General features: G+C 47.6%; 1 protein-coding gene across 2 annotated transcripts in view; it reads right to left on the bottom strand.

The window, feature by feature from the left end:
• Window positions 1–20,454, bottom strand: part of LOC106587580 (alpha-ketoglutarate-dependent dioxygenase FTO) — a 162,446-nt gene that overhangs the window by 120,620 nt on the left and 21,372 nt on the right. The window contains exons 2-7 of one of the 2 annotated variants that reach the window (XM_045689310.1): window positions 19,138–19,215; window positions 16,670–17,717; window positions 14,466–14,594; window positions 9,731–9,810; window positions 9,386–9,529; window positions 3,969–4,088 (exon numbers count right to left, since the gene is read on the bottom strand). In XM_045689310.1, coding sequence (XP_045545266.1) covers window positions 3,969–4,088; window positions 9,386–9,529; window positions 9,731–9,810; window positions 14,466–14,594; window positions 16,670–17,717; window positions 19,138–19,215 — 1,599 coding nt within the window. The remainder of the gene's footprint in view (window positions 1–3,968; window positions 4,089–9,385; window positions 9,530–9,730; window positions 9,811–14,465; window positions 14,595–16,669; window positions 17,718–19,137; window positions 19,216–20,454) is intronic. The other variant, XM_045689311.1, reaches the window with a different exon arrangement.

The raw sequence follows: 20,454 nt of genomic DNA, 5'->3' as shown, positions 1-20,454 counted from the left end.
ATCCCCTCCCCTTGCTAGGTCAATAACCTAATCAGCTATCGATGGCGACCTGGCCAGCCTGCGAGTGATTGCTCTGTGCTCCCCCCGAGTCGCTCCCCCTCAGCAGCCCGCCACAGATTGTTACTGAGGACCAACATTAAAGACGGAGGGAGCGAGGGAAAGGAGAAGAGAAATGATGAAACGGTCACAGGCCGCGTCCCTACACATCACGTTCCTCCACGACTACATGACGGTTGTGACCAAACCCAGAGGAAGAGAGAGAGACTGACAAAATGGTTACAGGGAGACGCTAGAAGACATGGCCCGGGTACCCCTTCCTGTTTTGTAGATCTTGAAGTATACAAATATATTCAAGTGTGTGAATTATATTTATTGTGAAAGTAGATACATTTTCTTGATACACACTGAAAGATTTTCATCTACAAGGCTCGTTCAACTGTCAAATGAGGAATAGAGAGAAGGAGAGGGACTGGGGGAGGGAGAGAGGGAGAAGAACAGAGAGAGAGAGAGAATACTGTCTGAAATCTCTTCGCATGCCAGCAGCTTTTGAAGTTGTGATTTGAGCAGCCACAGAAGTCAGGGAAAGTGACAAATTAGGGGAGAAGCTGTAGTGTGCAGGCAGAGCTGGTAAATCAATTAAAGTCAAACAGAGTGCATACATTAGCATCATCATCACAGAGCCAGACTGTCTCTCTCCTTTTGTCCGCCAGGTGGAAGCTATTCATTGTTGCTGGTTTAAGTAAATGTCAGGATTGTATGAGATCTATGATAGTAGGTCCTAGGGGGGCTGGGCTGCGGACCGGGCCCATCCAAACCATAACAGGGTTCCATCGCCCCTCGCTTCATTCTTATCTGGATCACAGGGGAACAGAGCCTTTACACCCCTGTCCTTTAACCACGGGGCGCAGCCTGTACCCCTCGTCTTCTGAGAGAGGTGGAATACTGGACCTTCTTCATACAGGTACCTATTCTCATATCTGATAAGCACTTCAATTCCTTTATCTATGCATGGAGCACTCGTGCACCCACCCACCACACACACACCCACAGCTGATCTGAATACTTTTTATTTAGCCTCTTTCTACCACTGACTTCCATCTACCTCTTGTTGTTTCTATTAGGAAGCGACTTCAATTCATGAGGTAACAGTTTGGAGATAAAAGGAAGAGAGAGAACCTCTGGATGAGTTTTATCAGAATGTCATTCAGATGGCAGGGTGAGTATTTGCATGACAACAGGATGGAGAACCGGGACTGAGCCCTAGGGAGGAAACTAGCATCTATAAACAGCAGCTTCTGAAATATACTGAACACAATGCAAGGCTATGTATGTCGCTGGCATACACCCGCATGCACGCACGCACACACACACACACACACACACGCACACGCACACGCACACACACACAAATCCATTCCAATATTATACTGTCTTTGTTGTCAGTTAAAAACAGCACACTACTGTGCTTTTCCTTTTTTTATGTGTCTAATGTGGTTAACATTTTCAAGCATACAGCATGAAATTATCACAAAATATGAATAAATATTAAAATATCATACATTTAGGACACTGCGGATTTTTTAAATGGTAAATAGTAAATGTGACCACAAAAAAACACCAACTGACACACTGATATTCTGATATTTAAAATAGTTTTGCTAAAAATGCTAATAAAAATAGTTTATGTATAAGTATATGAAAATATAAACAATGTAAGTAAGTTATAAAAATCATTTGACAATTCAAAATAGAAGTGTAATAAACAAACATAAGCAATCAAAAAAAGGAAAATAAAAATGCATATATAACTGATTTCTATAATACTGAGAAAGGCCTATTTAATCAGTATGTGGTACAATATTGCTTATGAAAGCACAAAGAGCCTTCATCAACAATAGTGGCCCATTTTATTTGTTCATTTTCCACAAACACAACGAGCGTTGCTTTGATTTACTTACTGGGTCAAAGACAAATACCTCCCTGATAAACTACTTCATGTTGTTTCATTTAGAAAACAACACAACGCACCTTCAGTAAAATACTAAATGATAAAGAAGAAAACGAGTAACTAGAGTTTACAGAAGCCAAATGGGAAAGTATAAATTAACAGCATGTCTCTAATATAAAAGACAAAATAGTAAAACAAACATTGCTCTAAAGGGAATGAGAATTTATTTTAATAAAAAAATGATGCTGTAGACTACTCAAGGCAATGTGTAGCAGACACACGTCTGCATGTCTGACCAGAGCCAGGGAAAACTAAAATGATGAGTGGGGTCTGGTTGACCATCAGAGAGAGAGAGAGAGAGGCAGCTGGTTGACCATCAGAGAGAGAGAGAGAGAGAGAGAGAGAGAGACAGCTGGTTGACCATCAGAGAGAGAGAGAGAGAGAGAGAGAGAGAGAGAGAGAGAGAGAGAGAGAGAGAGAGAGAAGCTGGTTGACCATCGAGAGAGAGAGAGAGAGAGAGAGACAGCTGGTTGACCATCAGAGAGAGAGAGAGAGAGAGAGAGAGAGAGAGAGAGAGAGAGACAGCTGGTTGACCAGAGAGCGCGAAAGAGAGAGAGACAGCTGGTTGACCATCAGAGAGAGAGACAGCTGGTTGACCATCAGAGAGAGAGACAGCTTGTTGACCATCAAAGAGTAGAGAGAGTAGAGAGAGTAGAGAGAGAGAGAGAGAGAGAGAGAGAGAGAGAGAGAGAGAGAGAGAGAGAGAGACAGCTCAAGCCTTCAAATCACACACTTCATCTGAGCTCTAGATGAGTTTAGACCCGTCTCCCCCTCCTCCTGGCTGTGTGGACGCGAGTGAGCCAGCCAGCCTGCCTGCCTGACTGACTGCCTGTCTGTCTGCCTGCCTGCCTGCCAGCCTGCCTGCCTGTCAGCCTGCCTGCCTGCCAGCCTGCCTGCCTGCCAGCCAGCCTGCCTGCCTGCCAGCCTGCCTGCGTGCCTGCCAGCCTGCCTGCCTGCCAGCCTGCCTGCCTGCCTGCCTGCCAGCCTGCCAGCCTGCCTGCCTGCCAGCCTGCCTGCCTGCCTGCCAGCCTGCCTGCCTGCCTGCCTGCCTGCCTGCCAGCCTGCCTGCCTGTGTCTCAGTGCAGAGCAGCACCGTGCTTCTCCAGGCTCCTCTCTTTATCCCCGCCTGAGTATTAGATGTGATTACTGCTCAGCGCTCCACACTGACAAAGACAGAGAGTACAGAGAGAGGGAGAGAGATGGAGGGAGGGAGGGAGGGAGGGAGGGAGGGAGGGAGGGAGGGAGAGAGGGAGAGCGAGAGAGTGAAGGAGAGAGCGAGAGGGAGAGATGGAGGGAGGGAAAGAGAGAGAGAGGGAGCACAGCTCTGGTCTTGGCTGTTTCAGTGATACAAGAGTGCCCCCTACTGCTCCACTCTGCAGAGTTACAACACACACTTTGATACAACAGCAGAGCTGAGATTGGACTAACACACACACACACGTACGATAAACAGATGTGACTAAGCAGACTTCAATGTGAACAACCCATCCTCTCTCATTTATGAGAATGAAATGACTGAGAAAATGGAAAGATGTGTCAGAACAATTACTAGTCCCTTGTGATTTGGTGAAGAGCTGAGTAAGACCATGTTGAACCAAACATTCTTAATATATCACACCCGGGGTGTGACACAAAGACATTTCACAATCACACCTGCACTCTCTGATTATTAACGGTGTAGTTTGTGCAATGAACTCAAGCACAGGCATATTTGAGGTTACACAGATGTATACAGCCAATCAGCATCAGATCCTGACTGTGAGAATGCTGATCACGTTGAAACAGGAGACTGTGTACACTAACAATCACTGACTGCAGAAGCGTGTGAATGAACTGAAGTGTTACAGTAAAGTTCTTTGTCATTAGACTTTGTATGGCTCTTAAATGGCAATCGTAGACAGTCAACCTTACTACTACACACTAGTATGTGTTATTTCTAGGTCCCAGTGTGCAGTCTTACCATGAGCTCCATCTCTCTCCAGTCATTCTCCAGCTGCTCCATGGGTCTGGCCCACCAGCTGCAGAACCGGGTGTAACGCTGGCCCTGGAACCAGTACTGCCTCAGCCACTCAAACTCCACCTGCACACAACACAACACAACACAACACAGTACAGTACAGTCAGGTAGAGGAACCATATAGGATTATAGGAATACTTCAGATCCTAGACAGGCAGTGGTAGATCAGTCAAGCCGTATGAAGTCCAGATGGAAATATTGGAAAGCTCAAACTTGCAAAAACATGGAGGTACAAAAACATAGAAGTACAAAGACATGGAGGTATATCCGTCTATCAACGCCAAGGCCTCTACTGTGCTTTAGAGCAGGAGTGAGAGACAGGAGATAACAGGTTAAATCTGTCTGTTGGGGATTTCCCCTAATCAGATATATATAGAGAATGAAGTGTACTGGAGTCTAGACTTCCTAGAATGTCTGTTTACACAGATGGTCATCCCTATGAGAGTAGACAATACACCCCTCTCACAATACACCCCTCAACCCCCATTTCCCAAACTAACCCGACCCTAGACGCCTATACCCCACATTGCTCAACCCTCTCCTCACTCCTCCTCCTCCTCCTCCTCCTCCTCCTCCTCCCCTACACCCTCGCTCTGCGGGGGGAATGACAGTTTACTCTGCAGAGCGGCTCACCTCTCCTCACTCCTCCTCACTCCTCCTCCTCCCCTACTCCCTCGCTCCGCAGGGGAATGACAGTTTACTCTGCAGAGCGGCTCACCTCTCCTCACTCCTCCTCACTCCTCTTCCCCTCCTCCTCCTCCTCCTCCCCTACTCTCTCGCTCTGCAGGGGAATGACAGTTTACTCTGCAGAGCGGCTCACCTCTCCTCACTCCTCCTCACTCCTCTTCCTCCTCCTCCTCCTCCTCCTCATCCCCTACTCCCTCGCTCCGCAGGGGAATGTCAGTTTACTCTGCAGAGTGGCTCACCTCTCCTCTCTCCTCACTCCTCCTCCTCCTCCCCTACTCCCTCGCTCCGCAGGGGAATGACAGTTTACTCTGCAGAGCGGCTCACCTCTCCTCACTCCTCCTCACTCCTCCTCCTCCCCTACTCCCTCGCTCTGCAGGGGAATGACAGTTTACTCTGCAGAGCGGCTCACCTCTCCTCACTCCTCCTCACTCCTCCTCCTCCTCCTCCTCCTCCCCTACTCTCTCGCTCTGCAGGGGAATGACAGTTTACTCTGCAGAGCGGCTCACCTCTCCTCACTCCTCCTCACTCCCTCCTCCTCCTCATCCCCTACTCCCTCGCTCTGCAGGGGAATGACAGTTTACTCTGCAGAGCGGCTCACCTCTCCTCTCTCCTCACTCCTCCTCCTCCTCCTCATCCCCTACTCCCTCGCTCTGCAGGGGAATGACAGTTTACTCTGCAGAGCGGCTCACCTCTCCTCTCTCCTCCTCCTCCTCCTCATCCCCTACTCCCTCGCTCTGCAGGGGAATTACAATTTACTCTGCAGAGCGGCTCACCTCTCCTCTCTCCTCCTCCTCCTCCTCATCCCCTACTCCTTCGCTCTGCAGGGGAATGACAGTTTACTCTGCAGAGCGGCTCACCTCTCCTCCACTGGGAGTGTTTCAGCTCTTTTGAAGTGCTGATTTAATCCTCACAAGGACACGTCACGTAGCCAGGTGTATGGATGTGTGTGTGCGTGTGTTTGTCTGAGAAAGTGTGTGTGTCAGAGATTGCCCCAAATGCCGGTGATGCAAATGCAAGGCGCTCTGAGTTGCCCTCCCCCAAAACATCCTACAAAGCACTGTTCCAGTATCATCCTCCCAACAATACATGCACCATTTCATTTGACATAGACAACTGTAGAACACAAGGTGAGGAGTACAAAAGAGTTGCATATCAAATGTGAAAGTGACTACAAGACCTACTGTTCATCTCCAACTACTAGTCCGTGTATTGTTCTTGTAGGAGGCATTAGGATGTATGGTACAGTGTAACATTAGCTCTATAACACATAAGCACAATACAGAGGAAGAAGATGACAAGAATACAAAGCCATTTCCACTTCACCCTTTGTTCAGTGGCTGGCCTTCTAGGCTATGCAGTGGCACAGGATACAGAGAAACTGTCTGCCATTTTGGATCCAAAGGGGGCTGATCACAGTGGTTTGACATGCAGGGGCTGGGTCACGTACGGGGGGGTAGATGGGCCATAGCACGGTTCAGCACCTTCACAACCACTCCATACAACATACCCTTCAAACAAATGTCAGGCTTTATGCCTCTTCAACCCTCCACTACTCCACTCCCCCCTTGAACAGTACAGCTCACACACACACAACAAAGCAAGAGAGGGGACAAACATAGACTGTCCTTTCTCTACCTCCACCCTCCGCTCCCCCTCTCTCTCTGATTGTCCGTCTGTCCTTTACTGAGGGAACACAGCCTGTGGCTCCGCTTTGAGCCAACATGGACTCCTAGCCCCCGCCGAGCATGGCGATGGCAGCCTCAAAGCCAGGCAACTGTGGCATCTGTGGGATGCCTGGCATTTGGAGCCTGAGCCGCCTGGCTGTGAGTTACTGAGAGGGGAACACTGACTAAATGCCACCTGCCCAGGTAGAGAGATCGAAAGAGAGAGTGGAAGAGAGAGATGGAGAGAGAGATGGAGAGAGTCATCGCTATCGTTAGGCTAGATTTTCTCCTCTGCCTAGCCCGCTCTGGGATCTGGGAGCAGGGAGACTGAGAGGGGCCCCTCCCCTGTGGTGTCTCCTGTCATCTCTCCAGGTGACGGACGTGCTAACTGCACATTAGCACTCCGCTCAGCCTCCCACTCACCATGGCGACCCAGGAGTCAAAGCCAAGTAGTCCCTTTCAGTATTTAATGAAGCAGGGTTTTTCCACACCTCTCGGTGGTCCCCCAGCGGACTTGACCAATCAATTTCCAGCTGTTCCATGCCGCGCGGCCCCCGAGGTAGGAGCTGATGAGAGACGAATCGATATCAACCTGCCTCTTTCTGTTTACTTTCCTGGACCTGCTCCTGCTCCCACATCACATCAACCAGGAGCACTGAGCACTGTCCCCTGTCTCCAGAGGTACAGGACACACTTCACACTCATCACACCTTGGCTACCGTGGACACACACTTACAGAAAAGGACACACACACACATACCTTGAGGAGATACAAACTGTACTCACAGACACAACCTGTCCTTGCTCACCTATAGGCCTATAGACAATAATATGCTCCAAATTACAGATTTCAATTACATTCTTTCTCAACTGAAAATAGGATAAGAAAAAACGGTTCCCTACAGCTAAGTCACAAACTCTCTGACTCCACAAGGAAGAGTGGTGTGGGCTTTTAGCTACTTGACAAACACTGTTACTCACTAGGGAGAGAAAGGCCTGGCCTGGAAAACATACTGTACAGGACAGAGGAAGGTCAGAGGGACTACCTGGCTGATTACCCTTGTACTTTACCTTCCCCCATCTCTAGCAGAACCAGACATGTGGGACTTACTTAGTGTGTCCCACCCTCCAATATTTACTGAGCAGGGACAGGCTTCATTAGTGGGGTCCCAGAGGGCACACTGTCACACACCCACCTGGGAAGTGACACGATGGCTTTAAATGAGACAAGACGTTTGTGTCTGGGATTAGCATTTCAAAGCCAAACACACACACACACACACACACACAGACAGGGCCGCGTGGCGATGGGATGTGATGCGATGCTAGCCCCCTGTTCGTTCCACCGTTACAACACACAGACAGGAAGATTAGAGTAGAGGCCAGGAGGGCCTAGAATCAGCTAGAAAATGGTCTCTCTCTCTGCTATGCCTGGTGCTGTTCTCTACCCATCAACCCTTGCTTCAACTCCCTCCTCTGGCTACTAACATTCTCCCCATCTCCCTGAACACACGTTCCTCAGATGGCCAACGTTCAGCTTCATAACCATCACAACCCTAAACACCCCCCTTCCCCCCTCTATCCCTACCAAAACGACTGTCAAACCCCCTCTAAGCATACACGACACACAGTACATCAGCATCAGCCAGGCAGCCAGCCGGCCGGCCGGTCGATCTCCTGTTTATCACTTTTTAAGGAAATGCCCATAAGGTGTTGGTCAGGTCAGCCTGTCTGACGAGCCTCTGCTTGTTCGCTCTACGGTCGTCCATGTCAACACGACCCATGCAATATGCGCCCGCTAACCGCCAAAACTAGCCGTCATAATAAATAACTCTGCCAACAATACATCATTTAAGTGGGTGTTCTGCCCTCATGGGCAACTCAGAACAAATGGCCCAATCCATCATCGTGGTCCTGGGGACGCCAGGTAGAGTAGAGCGGGGCCAGGCCCCCGAGAGAGAGCTCTCTCCCCTCCTCTCCCAGCCTTTTATAAATAGCCTCCTGTTTTCCTAAATAAACGGTGTGCGCCCCCCAGCCAGGCCTACACTGGGTAATCCTGTGGTGCTGCGCTGTGAGCAGGTGTTTGCTCTCTCTGCGATGGAGACCAGGTGTTGGCTAGGCCTCTCCCTCTCTCTCTTTCTATACCCCTCTCTATACCTCTCTCTCTCTCTCTCTCTCTCGCTCTCTCATATTGTCTGAATAATTAATACTGGCTACAACCTTTAAACAACCTCACGCCAAGCTCATCTGTCATGGCGTCCCGTGTGGTTCCTGACTCGGCCCGCTGCTGTGGTTACCTGGGAGTAGTGAGGATAACACATACAGAGGGGAGCGGAGGGGAGAGGTGAAGTGCTATTTTAACCATTAGCCCCTGGCAGTCAAGGGCAGGCTGGGCTGCAGAAGGCTGTATTGAGCAAGCTGCCACTGTAGAGCGTGAACGGCCCCCATAGGGTCTTAGGGCCCCGGAGCCAGATTCACTGATTGTTCTGTGTGAAAGAGGCCATGATCTCGATCCTTAGACAAACAAGAGCAACCGGGACTTATGAAATATTTCTCCCATAACATAAATACCCACGGTAGCTATGAATGATGTCAACTTAAATGTTGACAACCTCTTTATTTTCCTATGGAAGGGCCTTAACCCTGGTTAACAAGATGTGACTGAAAGTAGAAAGGGAAAGATTATACACAACTACCCTTTCCTTGAATGAGGGTTCCAAAAGGGTTCTTTGGCTGTCTCCATAGGATAACCCTTTTTGGTTCCAGGTAGAACTCTTTTGGGTTCCATGTAGAACCCTCTGTGTAAACAGAACTCAAAAGGGTTCTTCCTGGAACCAAAAGGGTTCTACCTGGAACTAAAAAGGGTTCTTCAAGGGTTCTCCTATGGGGACAGCCAAATAACCCTTTTAGGTTCTAGATAGCACATTGTTTTCTAAGAGTGTAGGTAGGACAAAGTTAGGCCTATCGTAGAACCCCAAAAGTTAGTCACACACAGTCACACACACCCACCTCGTTGTGTATCTCCTCGTAGCCTTGCAGGGTAGCTGGCAGCAGGGAGAGCAGGCTGTGGGTCCCTGTTTCTGGGTCTGTGCTCAGGTTAGACAGGGCCTCCCGGCAGCGAGACTGGATGTAGTCCAGGGTCCCGGTGGAACACTGTGAGGACAGGCAGTCAAAAAAGGTTGGGAGATAATGCATGTATTCTGGGAGCATAAAGGCCTCTTGGAATTCTAGAATAGAAGGTAGAATCTGTTAAAGAAAGGTCATGGAATATATGGTATCCTATAAAATAAACCAATCATTATTAGAATCAGGCCAGGGCCTCCAAGCCCCCAGTGTACCCCAGGCCCCCCTCACCTCCGCCACTCTGTGTGTAGAGCTGAAGCGGGCTGAGTCTCCAGCCAGAACACAGTGCTGATGGGTCCTGTTCAGGTCATCTGGGGACAGAGGAGGACAATCCGCAGTCACCACACAACCAACACCAGTCAACTATCCCAAATATTAAGAGGCAATGATGTTCACAACAATTTACTATGAATATAGGCCTACACATCAATGATGTTCACAACAATTTACTATGAATGTAGGCCTACACATCAATAATGTTCACAACAATTTACTATGAATATAGGCCTACACATCAATAATGTTCACATCAATTTACTATGAATATAGGCCTACACATCAATAATGTTCACATCAATTTACTATGAATATAGGCCTACATATCAATAATGTTCACAACAATTTACTATGAATATAGGCCTACACATCAATAATGTTACAACAATTTACTATGAATATAGGCCTACACATCAATAATGTTCACATCAATTTACTATGAATATAGGCCTACACATCAATAATGTTCACATCAATTTACTATGAATATAGGCCTACACATCAATAATGTTCACAACAATTTACTATGAATATAGGCCTACACATCAATAATGTTACAACAATTTACTATGAATATAGGCCTACACATCAATAATGTTCACATCAATTTACTATGAATATAGGCCTACACATCAATAATGTTCACATCAATTTACTATGAATATAGGTCTACACATCAATAATGTTCACATCAATTTACTATGAATATAGGCCTACACATCAATAATGTTACAACAATTTACTATGAATATAGGCCTACACATCAATAATGTTACAACAATTTACTATGAATATAGGTCTACACATCAATAATGTTACAACAATTTACTATGAATATAGGCCTACACATCAATAATGTTCACAACAATTTACTATGAATATAGGCCTACACATCAATAATGTTCACAACAATTTACTATGAATATAGGCCTACACAAATGCCAAATGTTTTCATTGTGTTTTAACCTTTGTTAGGACACGAGAAACCACACCACACTTGTCCACTAGTGGAATGAAGATGGAAAATACAATTGAAATGTCTGTTTAATAACGTTTGTCTCTTTGTTATGATGTGCCTGAGTTATCACCTTGTCGGACCATTTCTCCCCACTCAAACAGAACGTTTCCTGCTAACCTAACAATGTTATCGCTAATCCTATCAAACGTCAACACCTTCTATTATATAAGAGCACAGATGCCAGAGTCTGGTTATCACCAGAGTCTACGTGAAAAATCTGTCGAAAAATCCTCCACAATCCTAATTGTGCCTGTAAGTCGCTCACCACCACTGTTGTTAAACTGGCTTCTTAGGTATGTGTGTGATGGCCCAGTTCCAGCTTTAGCCACAAGTTGCAACACCTCTCATTAACTGGTTTATCCCGTTTCGGGGGTGTTTTCATTTTTTTCTCTCCAGAAATGCTAATATTCCTGCTAATGATCTACTTATTTTCACAAACATGTTAAGTGTTGGCCATTAGATTGTTAACAGTGCAACAGTACATCCTCTCAAGCGTACCACCGTTCACTGAAAAGTGACCTGTTTAAAGGTGTCAGTGGTTCAGGACAGGTTAGAGCATGGGTGTATTCATTAGGGAACACCATTATGTCGGTGGAAACTATGTTGAATAATAATAAACTACATTTATCAATCTGACTCCATTATTATGTGAATAAATGCAACAGGCCCTGTGCGTCTCTGGAGGATATAGCAAGATGGTGAACAATTGCATCACCAACTCAGTATGACTATAATGAACATGTGTCTATCTTGCAGCCTTATGCAGTTATTAAGAGGCTAGATACAAATAGCTAATCCTGGACACCAATGTTCTAGCATTCATTTATTGATGCACCATAAAGAAACATTCGCTGCTCCACACCAACTAAATAGACTGCCAGGTCCTCTATCTACCAATCTCTGTCCAGCAGCAGGATCAGTGAAATGTGAGCATTATTCTACTTCATTGAACAAACACTGTCAGATCTCATTCAATCCGTCATGATGGAGGTCTCATATCAACAAACGCTGTCAGATCTCATTCAATCCGTCATGATGGAGGTCTCATATCAACAAACATTTATCCAATAAACAAAGATCCTGATCCGATCCCAACTGCTGTTTCTAGTGTATCAGTCCCGTCAGTCCACGAGCTTGTTTGTGTGTTTAGATGTCGCCCAGCTCTGTTATTATTTGCTCCACAACAAATCCTTAATTTAGCCATTACAGAGCTGTCACTCACAGCACATGTGCATATTTACACCCCGCCTTGAGCAGTGTGGCTGGCTAATGCCTTTGATTTGAAAGTCAAACAGTGAAGTGCTTTAGGAAGATAGATATTATTATGAGGTAGTGAGGGAAAAAAACTGAAAAAGAGCATGACAAACAAAACAAGTTCCCCCACTGTTCTGTGTTATCCTCTGATGAGATTGTGAAGGTCTCTGGGGGGAATGACTCCCGTCTTTAAAACAGTTTATATCCAATAATAAATGATCTCCATCAATCTGGTCCTCCACAGTCTGATGGCACTGGGGGGACAAACTCGATTTCTGTAATAAATATTTATCTTTCTTTCTCTACCCCCTCATCTGTTGCCACTTGTCCCCTTCTTTTTTCCAGGAAGCAGCAGGCTTTTAAATATATTGGGTCAACTCTTTCTCAGGTCCCTCGTGAGTTGGGAGCTGGAAATCTTATTACCCAACAGGCTCGGTGTCAGACTTGCATTGTTCTTTTTTAACCACTAAAATTCCATTTGGGTGGAAATAATGGCTGATTAAATTTGCACACACATATTACACACACAGACACACACAACATTAACAGTTCAGAGGTTGAGTCACTGACTAACGGTGCTAAAAAGGAATGATGGTGTCCGTGATGGTACACGGGCCCGTTCCTTATCAAAACACCACAAAGCCAGGCGCAACGGTCTAGAGGCGTCACTACAGACCCAGGTTCCATCCCGGGCTGCGTCGCAGCCGGCAGCGACCGGGAGACCCATGAGGCGGTGCACAATTGGCCCAGCCTAGGGGATGGTTTGGCCGTCTGGGATGTCCCATTGCTCTCTAGCGACTCCTTGTGTCGGGCCGGGCGCACGCATGCTGACTTCGGTCGCCAGCTTTCCTCCAACACATTGGTCCGGCTGGTTTCTGGGTTAAGCGAGCAGTGTGTCAAGAAGCAGTGCGGCTTGGCGGGGTCCTGTTTCAGAGGACGCATGGCTCTCAACCTTCGCCTCTCCGAGTCCGTACGGGAGTTGCAGCGATGGTGGGAGGGGACAAGACTGTAACTACCAATTGGATATCACGAAATTGGGGAGAAAAAGGGGCTAACCTCAAATCAGCTGATCACACAAGGCGTCAACAGAAGAGCAACTGCCAAAAGAGCGCGGCCCAAATAGGGTCTGCCTATAGCATATTATATTTTAAACATTTGCATGTAGTCTATCTAGGTCTTTAATGTCCTCGTTTTAAAATAACAATCCTGCATATTTTTCTTAATTTTCTACGACAACATTTAAAAAATAATAAAACCTAAAAAAAACACCAGAAAGCCACTAGTCAACAGGCATCACAAAGCTAGCTTTTATTTCTGTCCCTTGTTGAGGCATGCTATAACCTCCAATGAAACACTGAGTGGACTAGTTTCTTGAATGTAGTCTTGGTTGATTACAGTAGTTAGCGACTGTACTGTGCACCTGATCCAGGTGTGTAGGAGTGAGACAGACTGACTGTGTGAGCTGCTACAGTATCATAGTGATCCTGTAGGGATCTTCCAAACTGGAACATAAATCCCCATTGATCCAGTTCAGTCAGGTCCAATTACAATGGTGTTTCTAGAGCAACCCATCACTCTGTTATCATGCCTGGACTGAAAGTGACAAATCTCATCCTGTCTGGGTTATGTCCCGTGAGGTTACTCCAACTCATTGTTTCTACCCAAATCAACCTGGTTGGAGGTAGAATATGAGGTAGAACATGTTCTCGCCTGTGTCTTTGTGTCTGTTCGTATGTGTCCAAAAAAACTATGCAGCCATATTTCACCAACGATCCCAGACAAATATACACAATGATGTCTTGGAGGTCCTAACCCATACACAGTGTGGGACATGGCGTCCTGCTGTGATGGGGAAGCTAGTGGTAGGCAATAATAGCCGTGTAGCCTTGTCCTGTATTGTAGAAGCTAAGAGCAGCCCGACCCAGCAGGCGGAGATGAAAGGGGAAGGCATCTGCTGTAGCCATCAGCATTAAGGTCTGATTTACACCCTCATGGCCCGCTGCCTGTCCTCTCCACTCCATAGAGACACCACCAGCATCGCTGCCACAGCACCGGGTCACAGGACTTCACAAAATAACATTTGGTTTTCTTAACCTCTCTAATGCATGCAATTACATGGAACTTTAGGGTTACAGATACACAAGCAGGCCAGAGTCCGAGCTACATGCGGAACAGAACAGGGCGTCTGGTCGGGTTGGGTTCAGACTAACACAATGATGAGAGAGCGAGAAATAGAGAGAGATAAAAAAGAGAGAGAGAAAAAAAGGGAGAAAAGAGAGAGAAAGAGAGAGTCTAGAGAGCATCCTGCTTCTATGGGTCAGTAGGGACACAGTAAACCAAACACACTAGAACATCAAGTGTAAATCTCACACAGACTAGAGATGTCATGTAGAAGGAGTGGTGTGCATGCTCTAGTACCTCTCAGGTAGTAGGAGTCTCCGGACTGCAGTGGGAGGGTCAGTCCAGGGGTGTGGATGTCCCAGGCCACCTTTAGACCAATCCTCCAGCAGCCCTTCTCCGCAGGACCCTCCTCCGAGCTCACACCTGCTAAACACAAACAATCCCACCACTTAGGTCAGTCAGATCAGAACCAAATATACAATAGGAGACAGGGCATATTGTTACATTATATCTCAGTACAACTTGTGTCTTTATCACAGTTTCTGTACAAGAGGACAGCCTTTTTAATGAAAGTATTTGATGTTAGGTAGCTAGTGTGTGTAGGGACAGCAGACAGACAGGGTAGTGGGGACTATTCTCCTCCCATAGCCAGTCTCTGAGCCTCTCCCCCAGCCTCTCCCTGTCTGTCCTCCATCCGAGGCACGGTGAGAAAACGAGATCTACCCAGCCCCTGTTAGGTCCACACCCTTCAGCATAAATCAATACTAACGTCTTCCTGGACCTCTCTCAGCCCCACGGCAAATCAGGCCTTTTCCTTTGCTCAGCAGAGGATAAATAGTAACTTAATTTCCAGCCAATGCTTTCTGAGAGAGCTGTTAATGACACTGCTCCTAAAGGACCCAGGATGGGAATGGTGTTGGAGCTGGAGTAAAGAGCATTGTGGTCTTTCCAGCCGGAAAACACTCCGCCGCCAAGCCAGATACCTCCGGATCAGAGCAGCTGGGTGACCCTAAATAAAACCATTCTGAAACACCAGAGACAGAGCCTTGGGAAAAAGAGACAAATACTAGACTTCTCCCAGACCTGACATGAAAAGTAAGCGTGTCAAAGAAAGACAGGTGTCGTGCAAATAAACATGCTTAGATGGTTACTGGTTACTGTACGTACCAGACTGTGGGATGCAAAACAGCTCAATTATTGAGTTGAGAAAGAGAGAGTGGCTTGTCTGCGGCGCAGCCGAGAACAATGTAAAAAACATGGGCCCCCTCGTAAAAAAACAACATTCCGCATGGTAACAATTCCATCTCTGTGGTTCTGGGAGAATTCAGAACGATCTGGCCCAAAGTGAACATAGCATTTCTTGAGTAATGCACAGCGGGGTTAGCGAGCAGTGCTGCTAAGCTTTTGTCAGGTTTGCCTGTGAAGTCTGGTGCTATGGGGTCAGTTTGGCCTACAAAGGAAAGGCACAGCTGCAGATAGAACAGTCTACCTAGACTACAGCCCCGGCCGGTCGGTCCTGTGCTGTTTGAAGCCAGCGTTCCCAGGGGTCAAGGGTCAGATGGGTCAGAACAAATCATCTCCACAGACTTTTACTCTACAGCAGGTGGTTCTGTTTAGCCAATCCCTCTGAAATGATGTCGGCCCGCTGCAAAGGCGGCTGAGATATGGGTTGTGCACTGTATTGTCATGTGAAAAGGGGAATGTGCACCTTGGTAGTAAAACAGAATAAATATTTGATTTTAAATTATGATCATGTTCGATCAATCAGAGTTTTGTTAGACGATCACTGATTCAATAGCAATGAACTCAATCAAAAATGATACACTCATATCAGCCCTATAAAATCAGGCCGAGACCCACTATGATAGAACATCTAGGCTAAACACTGCCTCAATACTGCTGTACAGTCTAGAACCAGCAATCAAAGCAGACACTCATTATTCCATATCAGATAATTACACATTGATCATTTCTGGAGGAAATGACTTAGATCAGATCGTTGAGCGATAAGGCTGGGCGAGTTGTTGGAGTTTTGTAGTGTGCCGTTCAGCATGTGTTTAGCCCCTGAATGTGTCCCAGAGAGTGTGTTGATGATCCTCCCTCACTCCCTGGCCCTGCTAGCGATAAGGCATCCCAGCCTGTCAGAACAGAACAGAGGCAGCCCGTGATGCCCTGACACTATCAGGCTGATAGATCTGATGGCTGGCTCACTGGAGGCCGTGTCTGAGATAAATGCTGTATAGCTGTTGGAAGTGAGCTGCTGTAGGGCCACATACACAACGTTAGCTGTTAGCTGCATCTGATAGAGATAGTAGCTCAAAATGACATCACAGTGGAGAAGAAAATAGCTACTTCTAAGGGGTTGTAGGTGGAGTGATAAAAATGGGATAACAAGTGAGACTGAAGGGTGTTTTTGAGGAAGTTTGGGTCTAGTTTGACAGGGATCCACCACTACTGACAGTGATATACAACAACTATACTTTATGACCTTTGACCCTCACCTTTGTCGTCGTCATGACAGCTGTAGCTGTAGACAGCCACAGGTGATAGGCTGACCAGGTTCTCATCATGGTGCCAGCCCACAGCCATCTTGCCCATCCCATAATACGGCTCTTCTTTCAGCTGGCTCATTGCTGCTGGGTCCATGTAGTTGAGCAGGGTGACGTTGAACTGGGCCGGGCCAGGACAGGATGTCTTAGCAGGGTTGAGGTTAGAGCATCCCTGGCCACTCTGCTGGTCTTCATCCTCCTCATCTTCAATGTGGTACCCAGAGAGACTGTGTTTTAGCTCAGCCACAGGCTTCTCCTGAGGGCCTAGACCTGTGGTCTCTGTCTCTGTGCTGCCAGCTGGCCTATGCTTCCAGTCTGTGTGTTTTTCCTCACTGTGTTGTTTTGACCCCGTTGGACTACCCAGTTCAGTTTGTTTAGTCTTCATGTCTCCCATCTCGTCGCCGTGTCTTGACTCCCACGCTGCATCCTGTTTGGACGATGGGCCTTCTTCTTCTTCACTGTGTTTTGACTCTATGTCCCAATCGTCACTGTGCTTTGACTCAGTCTCTCCCTCCTCACTCTGCTTGGACTCCGAGTCTCCTCCATCGTCACTGGGTTTGGACTCCTCGCTATCTTTAGACTCCGTGTCTCCTTCTACACTGGGTTTAGACTCTATAGCACCAACGAACTCTTTCCTGCACTGCTTGAAAACATCCCCCTCCTTCCTGTCTCCGACATCAGAGCAGAAGAAGCAGTTGAGCTCCCAGAGTGCTTTGCAGGCGGCACTGAGGTCTGGGTCGCAGCAGGTCCCTCTCTGCTCGTCTGTGTGCCAGGGGATGGTGAAGAGCCGCGTGTCCAGGTAGCGGTAGGTGGTTCCTGGCTGACCCAGCAGCACCCGGGACACGGCGGTGAAGACGTCTCGGTCCCTCACCTTCACCAGGTCCCTCAGGAAACAGCCCCTCTGCCGCAGGGTGAGCAGAGCAGCCTCCACCCGACCATGGAGCTCCTCAGGCAGGGAGCAGGACCGCCGCAGAGCCAGGCCAGAATAGCTAGTCTCCCACTGGAACACAAACAAACACAGATCAATTAGCTGTTGTTCTGCCTGCTATGAGTTAAGTTATCTCTGTCTCCAGAAACAATTGATGGTGAACAAGTACACAGACCAAACAGCCAACATAAATATTGTATAACTAGCCATTGTTCCTTCTAATTCTATGGTTCTGCCTATGAGCTAAGTATCTTTCCAAGTGATGAGTCCTCTGTGTGCAGTGGGATAGACATAAGGATTTGGTATGGACTAGTACCAATGGCAGTGGGATGACAGGTCTGGACTAGTACCAATGGCAGTGGGATGACAGAAGGTCTGGACTAGTACCAATGGCAGTGGGATGACAGAAGGTCTGGACTAGTACCAATGGCAGTGGGATGACAGAAGGTCTGGACTAGTACCAATGGCAGTGGGATGACAGAAGGTCTGGACTAGTACCAACGGCAGTGGGATGACAGAAGGTCTGGACTAGTACCAATGGCAGTGGGATGACAGAAGGTCTGGACTAGTACCAATGGCAATGGGATGACAGAAGGTCTGGACTAGTACCAACGGCAGTGGGATGACAGAAGGTCTGGACTAGTACCAACGGCAGTGGGATGACAGAAGGTCTGGACTAGTACCAATGGCAGTGGGATGACAGAAGGTCTGGACTAGTACCAACGGCAGTGGGATGACAGAAGGTCTGGACTAGTACCAACGGCAGTGGGATGACAGAAGGTCTGGACTAGTACCAATGGCAGTGGGATGACAGAAGGTCTGGACTAGTACCAATGGCAGTGGGATGACAGAAGGTCTGGACTAGTACCAAAGGCAGTGGGTTGACAGAAGGTCTGGACTAGTAGCAATGGCAGTGGGATGACAGAAGGTCTGGACTAGTATCAATGGCAGTGGGATGACAGAAAGTCTGGACTAGTACCAAAGGCAGTGGGTTGACAGAAGGTCTGGACTAGTAGCAATGGCAGTGGGATGACAGAAGGTCTGGACTAGTACCAATGGCAGTGGGATGACAGAAGGTCTGGACTAGTACCAAAGGCAGTGGGTTGACAGAAGGTCTGGACTAGTAGCAATGGCAGTGGGATGACAGAAGGTCTGGACTAGTACCAACGGCAGTGGGATGACAGAAGGTCTGGACTAGTACCAATGGCAGTGGGATGACAGAAGGTCTGGACTAGTACCAAAGGCAGTGGGATGACAGAAGGTCTGGACTAGTACCAATGGCAATGGGATGAAAGAAGGTCTGGACTAGTACCAATGGCAATGGGATGACAGAAGGTCTGGACTAGTACCAATGGCAGTGGGATGACAGAAGGTCTGGACTAGTACCAATGGCAGTGGGATGACAGAAGGTCTGGACTAGTACCAAAGGCAGTGGGATGACAGAAGGTCAACAGTGGTCTGGACTCTGGACCAGCCTGACTGACTGACTCACCAGCTGTTGGAAGCCATGGTCTGAGGGCCCGAGGTAGGGGATGCGCTGGTCTCCAAGCTCGTGCAGCAGCCTGCGCCTCTGGAGAAGAGGAGACCAGACACAGGTCAGTACACAAAGGTCAGCAAAGATGCACACGTCATGATGAATTTACAGGTAATGACATGTACGATAGAAGAGAACAGATTAAATCAGGGTTTTGGGAGTTGACGAATGAATTAGCCTAATTAGCCTCTGCTAAATGACTTAAATGTAATGTAAATGTAATTAGCCTACATTTAAACTGAGACTGTGAAGCATCAGCGTCCCATTTAATTCAACCTCCCCAGATGATATCCAATGACCATCCCATAGTCCCCTAGCTTCATTGTCGTCTCACATTTTTATGATTTCTGGGTTCTGCAGTGGGGTTCCTCACAACCTTATAAAGAATGCCCTGCTGCGTTCTGCGTACTGGCTCCCTCCTATAAAGACCCAACCTGGTGGAAGGATCAAAGCCCTTTCATTGGCTCACATTCCATTCCGACCTGTAAATCCAATGGCAACCAGCGTAAAACTGCGATACCCAAATAAATTTCACAAGTGCCGAACCCTCCCCTCACCTCCTCCCCTCACCTCCCTCCATCCATCTCTGCCGTCTGCGTCCCTCCGTCCTTTATTCTCTCCCCACAGCCCCACAGGTGCACACACCCCACACCCCACACCCGTCAGCCACGGGCTGGCTGAGAGCCGGCGGGCGAGAGTGCCATGTCAGTGACCCGCTCCTGCCTTTAAACCTTTAAATGTGCTGTGGACACCGGTGTGAACGCTTCGCCTCGCCCCTTGCCGCACAGCTTCCCCGCATCAGCAGTGAGCAAGCTGAGTGAAGGCTGTGAGGTTTAAGGACAGCAGGCCTCGTATATATTCCCAGACATTTACTACATGGGTTTCACATTTCTGCCGGCCTAATAATGCCAGAGACCTCATGCGGGACGCGGGGGAATGCGAGAGTCCCGACCGCCAAAATATGTCCTGACTTTTAGAGTGAAATAAAATGTCCTGTTAAGAACATTAAAGTGTATGCTTAAAAAGGTTGTGTCCTGAATGACTCAAAAGAGGGCTGGATCAAAAAGAGGACAAACAGAAAAAGTATGTGCATGAATAGAGAGAGGAAAAGGTGAAATCTCAGTATGGGAGACGGAGAACCTATTAGCTCTATGGTGTGAGTAGATTTCCCTTCAGGGGGCTACAGCTTATCTGCAGGCTAAAGAACACCAACATCAACACCAACACCACCAAACACCAACACCACCACCATCAACTACAACACCACCAAACACC

Source organism: Salmo salar, chromosome ssa11 (genome assembly GCF_905237065.1).
Source record: "Salmo salar chromosome ssa11, Ssal_v3.1, whole genome shotgun sequence".
Lineage (NCBI taxonomy): Eukaryota > Metazoa > Chordata > Actinopteri > Salmoniformes > Salmonidae > Salmo > Salmo salar.
Note: the sequence above shows the minus strand (reverse complement) of the source record. Positions and strands in the feature narration are given on the sequence as shown.